We start from the raw sequence: 6647 nt of genomic DNA on the forward strand, positions 1-6647 counted from the left end.
CTGAGGCGCAGACAGCCTTCGAGAAGCTTAAGAGACTATTTACCTCCGCTCCCATCCTGCACCAGCCCGACCCTTCACGGCAATTCATCGTGGAGGTCGACGCCTCCGACTCGGGAGTGGGGGCCGTGCTTTCGCAGAGGTTCGACCCCCACAACCGCCTCTGTCCCTGCGCCTTCTTTTCCCGGCGATTGTCCTCGGCCGAGGTCAATTATGACGTGGGGGATCGGGAGCTCCTTGCCGTAAAGCTGGCCTTGGAGGAGTGGCGCCACTGGCTCGAAGGGGCGGAGCAACCATTCATCGTCTGGACCGACCATAAAAACTTGGAGTACATCCAGTCCGCCAGGCGCCTCAATCCCCGTCAAGCTCGTTGGTCCCTCTTCTTCAGCCGCTTCAACTTTCTCCTCACCTACCGCCCCGGATCTCGGAACGTCAAACCAGATGCCCTCTCCCGCCAGTTCGCCCTGGAGGATAGCCCGGTCACCGCAGAAACAATTATCCCCTCCTCGTGTGTGGTGGCCGCGGTCCATTGGGATATCGAGGACACCGTCCGAGAGGCCCAGACCAACGACCCCGACCCAGGTAACGGCCCTCCAGATAAACTGTTTGTTCCCGATTCTGTCCGGTCTCAGGTGCTCCAGTGGGTCCATGCCTCCCGTTTCGCCTGCCATCCTGGTGCCGGTCGCTCTCTCTCCCTCCTCAGGAGACGCTTCTGGTGGCCCACGATGGACACAGACACCCGGGCTTATGTCGCCGCCTGCCAGGTATGTGCTCGGGCCAAGGCCTCCCACTCACCCCCTTCTGGTCTCTTGCATCCTCTCCCAGTTCCTCGTCGCCCTTGGTCCCACATCGCCTTGGACTTCGTGACGGGCCTTCCCCCTTCCCAGGGGAACACGGTGGTTCTCACCATTGTGGACCGCTTCTCCAAGGCCGCCCATTTCGTTGCCCTGCCTAAGCTCCCCACAGCCAAAGAAACTGCCGACCAGCTGACCAGTCATGTCTTCCGACTCCACGGCATCCCGGTGGACATCGTGTCCGACAGAGGGACCCAATTCACCTCTCAGGTATGGCGGTCTTTCTGCAACAGTTTGGGGGCCACGGTTAGCCTCACGTCCGGGTTCCATCCACAATCTAATGGGCAGACGGAGCGGGCCAACCAAGACCTGGAGTCGGCCCTACGGTGCACAGCCTCCGCCAACCCCGCGACCTGGAGTACTCACCTGCCCTGGATAGAGTACGCTCACAACTCCCTCGTGAGTTCCGCCACTGGTATGTCTCCCTTCGAGGCATCGCTGGGATATCAACCCCCTCTCTTTCCCACGGAGGAGAGGGACCTCGCCGTCCCGTCTGTTCAGCGCCATCTCCAGCGCTGTCGCCGGATCTGGAAGAAGGCCAGGGCGGCCCTTCTTCGGGCTGGAGCGCGCACTAAGGCGACGGCCGATCGCCACCGTGTCCCGGCGCCCGTATACCAACCTGGCCAGATGGTTTGGCTCTCCGCCAAGACGGTCCCGCTGAAGACGGACTCCCGTAAGCTGTCCCCCCGATTCCTGGGACCGTTTAAGATCATGAGGATCATAAATCCATCGGCGGTGCGCCTCCAGTTACCCCCGTCTCTCCGGATTCATCCGACCTTTCACGTCTCCCAGGTTAAACCAGTCCGGACCAGCGACCTGTGCCCTCCGGCCGATCCCCCACCGCCCGCCCGAGTCATTGACGGCCACCCGGCGTTCACCGTCCGCCGCCTGATTGACGTTCGTCGCCGTGGTAGGGGCCTCCAGTACCTCGTCGATTGGGAGGGTTACGGTCCGGAGGAGCGATCCTGGGTGCCCAGGGCACGCATTCTGGACCCCGACATGGTGAGAGACTTCCACCGCGCTCATCCTGACAAGCCTGGGGGTCCACCAGGAGGTGGACCTTAGGGGGGGGGTACTGTCATGATGTCAGTTTTCCCTGTCCTCCCGTGCTCTCTCCCCCTCCCCTACCTGTGTGTCTGGAGCTGGGTGGAGTGCCTGACTCCTCCCGTGCACACCTGGGGTGCATCAGCCTAATCACCACCACCTGCTGCTGAGTACAAGAAGGCTTGGCAGTCTACACTCGGGGCCAGACCGTCCGCGTGTAAAACATTCCTGCCTCTACTCGCCCAGCTCCTGCCGCCACGTTCCAGTCCCGGTATCGCTTCCAGCTCGTCTTGTCTCCTGCTCGTCTCGTCTCCTGCTCGTCTCGTCTCCAGCTCGTCTCGTCTCCTTCTCGTCTCGTCTCCTGCTCGTCTCGTCTCCTGCTCGTCTCGTCTCCTGTCCGGTCCTGGTCTCTGGTTTGTCACCCGCTCCCCGCTCTGGTCTTCGTCTGCTCCGCCCGCCCTGGTACCGCACCTGCTTCTATCCCCGTCCTGGTCCTGTCCTGCCCGCCTCTACCTGCACCGCACCCGCCTGACCCGTCTCCCGCTCCCCGGTTCCTGTACCTGCTCTTGTGACCTGTTTAAAGACTGCATTTTCACCGCTGTAAATAAACACTGTTAAAACTGCTCTGGTCTGCATCCTTTGGTCCTATCCGCACCGTTACGACAGGTGGACATTTTTACCTCCACTGTATCATTTTAGACACACAGGGAGCTCTATGGTCACTTTCTATTCTGATCAGAGAATTCGATTTTCACCATGTTCGTTTCCATATTATGGATATTATATTAGATATTATGACGACAGGGATAGGGTGAGCTTGACCACAATAGATGTGAAAATGATGTTAAACAGAAACATTTATTGAAAGCATTTGAAAGGCATTTGACATTTTTTGCCAAGCAGTTGACTTAAACACTTTAAATAAAGATTAAATGAATTTTGATTTTGATGCAATTTTGATGTAATCAAATCATGGGACAGATTCTGCATTATGAGAAGGGGGATAAACATTTAAGGGACATGCAAAATGTAACCTTATTATAAAAACAATTATTGTTATTCTAACTAAATCACACGCCACTATCATTAATGATTAAGGTAGGCTAATATCACATGATGATTAAGGTGGGCTAGTATCACATGATAATTAAGGTGGGCTAGTATCACATGATAATTAAGGTGGGCTAATACCACATGATGATTAAGGTGGGCTAATACCACACGATGATTAAGGTGGGCTAATACCACACGATGATTAAGGTGGGCTAATACCACACGATGATTAAGGTGGGCTAATACCACACGATGATTAAGGTGGGCTAATACCACACGATGATTAAGGTGGGCTAATATCATATGATGATTAAGGTAGGTTAATACATAGATACACAGCCTGTCCTTTCTATGAATGACATAAACATCAACACTTGGCCTAGTGTTATTTGAAAATGGATGTACACATTTATAAACATGACTTACCTACTTACCTGATTTTTCCACCAGCTCGCGGACATCCTCTTTCTGAGCCAGGGCGGAGTAGGCCAAACCCCGAGCCTCCAGGATGGTCCTGAGCCTGGTATAACTCAGAGTGACCGGGTCCACCAGCTGCGTGGCCAGGACTCCAGCCTCACACCACACCACAGCCTCGAACAGACGAGACAGCACGAACAGGACCAACAAGTACAGCGTCAAGAACAGCAGCTTGAGCCACATGGCGAAGGTGAAGGAGGCTAAAGAAGGCTACATGCACCAGGCAGAACCAGGACCCACTGCTGGTGCAGGACTCCGGGGCAGGACGATGGCCTGACAGAGAGGAGTAGCGAGGAGCCTCGCATGGGACCCGACTCATTTACAACACATCATGTCTGCTTTTGGGTCGGGTAACGTCCTCTGTTCCGCGGGGTTTAAGGCTTTTCCACGTTTGTGTAGATTTGTGCTCAGCAGATACTTCTCTCAGCTGTAAACACCAGCGTCAGCTTTAGCGTCACTTCCGGTCAGTCCTCCGGACGTCGTGGCATAAAGCAAACATCATCTGGAGATCAGATGATGAAAATGCTCATTTGAGGAGATAGAAAGAGCCCTGATCACAGCATGGGGCGTCTAAACCGTGTTCCCCGTTGTCTACAACAAGTGGAGGGCACTTTCCCGTTACGCTCCCGAAGAACTGGTGTAACAGAGTTAAGAATGCACTTATTATTTTCTCTTTGTGTATTATGTTTCTTTTGATTTTATATGTGTATTTTATCATTTTTATGTTTTATTTTGAAAAACCGGAAGTGCGCATTGCTCCCTTGTATTTTATTTTGGTAGCTTCCCTTCCCCTATCAGTGTTGAACACTGCAGAGGGTAAGTTCTATGGCTGTCGAAAATAATATATTTTATAATGTAACGTTAGCAACAATACAACAGCACATGTTAATTAGACAGTATTTTCACATGCAATTAATGTATTTTGAAATGCTAATTTTAAATGTTGTAACTTTAATTCAGATTGTAAAATTTTGCTGTTAACTTGTATTGTAACATTATACTTACCCCGCGAAAATGTGGCGCCATCTCATGGTGTGTTCTCGTTATTACAGGAGTCAATGTGAGGACATATTAACGTGTGTCTATATGTCTGTCACAGGTATGGTTGATTTTATTTTTTTATGCATTTGTAATTTTTTAACTATTTGTAAAATAGTAACTGGTGCATTTGTTTCTAACAATATTTATTCCACTACCACCCATTTAAATTTAAAATAATTTTGTTGCGCAGTCACATGTTGGAGACTGCAGAGGGGAGTCAATTTGAGGACATATTAACGTGTGTCTATATGTCTGTCACAGAGAGAGAATAAAGCAGAGGCTCCATCCTATGTCGTGTTATTTGTACACAGACTGGCGAAAAGTTCGCAACCATTACACTGGCTCATCCATGGATCTATAATAAGATATTATAAATACTTTTAATACTATCCTCGAATGAGTCTGGTGATAGGCACGGATCTTTTTGATGGTGTCAGCCAAACAGTGCAGAGCCTATGGTCTCACATGTGGCTCTGCAGTCTTTAGGGCTGTATCTTCCACATTGTTATGTTCCCACGGTTTCTTTAAGCTTTGGCCACACATTCATAGTACGCAGGTGTAGATTTAGGGAGTGAAATGTCTGGTCTAAGAACACAACAAAACTCCAGCCAAGATAGATCCTCCAACTTTCTGTTTAAGGGATGACTGGTCCAGCCACCGAGCCACTGCTACCTCAACACAGACAGAGGTAAGACACGGGATATAGCCAGCCACTCCTCACCCAATATTACAGTGCTCCACAATGTGCCTGTTTGTATGTCTGTCAATGTGGGTGAAAAGCCTTGACAACATTTGGAGATGGTCCGCCTGTTCCCAGTGGCATTGAAGTATGGGTCAAATGCACAGGACAAATTTCCCTATTGGGACAATAAAATTTCTCTTAACCTTATTCATATTTTGTTTTTATTCTGTTACTCCTGTGATGATGATGGTTTGATCCCTGCTCACTCTGTTGTGTTTTGTCCCCTCAGTGGGCAGCTACATAATGGTGCTCTAAAGAGATAACGTCATCCCAACTTCTGGCGGGTCCAGTGGAATTCCAGTACAGTATTCTGGATTTGATGTGTGCCCTATATTCATCATTCTACTTTTCTTTACTTATCCAGTTCCAGAAATTATAATAATTCTGAAAAATATTTAAATTTTTTCTCAAACTGAAAACACACTGTTCCATCGTGATGTCATTAAGTGGTAATAGAGGAAGTGCTTCACTGTGTTTTTAAATTATACACCTTCCATAGAATCATTTGATAACAGTCCAGAGATTCAGGTTAGTCTGCCATTCGTTTATTTCAATAGGTTACTTTTCCAGACAAAGGTTTAGTTAGTTTTCATACCTGACAGTTTTAAATTCGATATTATGTCACCAATCTGAGGAAGACCACTAATGTTCGGCTGAAACTGTCAGGTATGAAAACAAACTAAACCTTGGTCTGGAAAAAAGAATATTAAAATAAACCATTACACAAACGTATGAATGAAAGAAAACACAGTGTATGTCTTTGAACATTCTAACATGGGTAAAAGCTCTCAGGAATCAATTTTGTGTAATATAGGACCTTTAAAGGAAGAGTGATTTGACAGCAATGATGATCACGTAGCAAACAGGTGAGGGGAGGGCGGAATACATTTCACAATTGCCATCTACTGGTTTAAAAAAAAAAAAAAAAAAAAATTAAATAAATTTACAGATATATATAGATATATATATATATCTATATATATACATATCTTTAACCCATAATGTGCCAAGTAGGCTCATCCAAACAAGTGAGGTGCATGCTAGCTGACTGTAAGGACTAAAGCTTTTGTATGTTTTTCAGTGCAATGAATCCATCCATAATGGGAAAAAAACATGCTAAAAGTTCCATACTATGTCTTTAACAAATAGCGCTTAACATTTGTGGACTGTAGATTTGGATATTTGTTGCAAAAACAGTGACACCCCATAGAGTTCTTGTTGAAATTTTGGAACTTAAGTGCAGCCTATTGAACAGGATGTGGTCTGTGTGGTGATAGGAGACAGGACATGATGCATACTGCCCTGCTGTGCCACTGGTTCCCCTCTCACCGAGATGAGCCCCCTACCCTGGGGCTTTTGGGGGCTCCTGTGTACTACACAACTCAGCACCCCTCTCTCCAAAGACTCAGTCAGCCTCCACATGAACAGCGCAGTGACGC

The 6647-nt window shown here is 48.4% G+C and overlaps 1 protein-coding gene across 1 annotated transcript; it reads right to left on the reverse strand.

Annotated features, from left to right (window-relative positions):
• Nucleotides 1-3374: 3374 nt before the first annotated feature.
• LOC117377315 (E3 ubiquitin-protein ligase RNF103-like) lies at nt 3375-3873 on the reverse strand. Its single transcript, XM_033973697.2, has one exon. It carries the CDS (start codon nt 3606-3608, stop codon nt 3375-3377), a length of 234 nt encoding a protein of 77 aa, XP_033829588.2. The 5' UTR covers nt 3609-3873.
• Nucleotides 3874-6647: the final 2774 nt, after the last annotated feature.

The sequence above is a fragment of the Periophthalmus magnuspinnatus genome, chromosome 10 (assembly GCF_009829125.3).
Source record: "Periophthalmus magnuspinnatus isolate fPerMag1 chromosome 10, fPerMag1.2.pri, whole genome shotgun sequence".
Lineage (NCBI taxonomy): Eukaryota > Metazoa > Chordata > Actinopteri > Gobiiformes > Gobiidae > Periophthalmus > Periophthalmus magnuspinnatus.

Bases quoted from the DNA above. Each gene is read 5' to 3' on its own strand.
- LOC117377315 (XM_033973697.2), bottom strand. From the start codon at position 3,608: ATGTGGCTCAAGCTGCTGTTCTTGACGCTGTACTTGTTGGTCCTGTTC.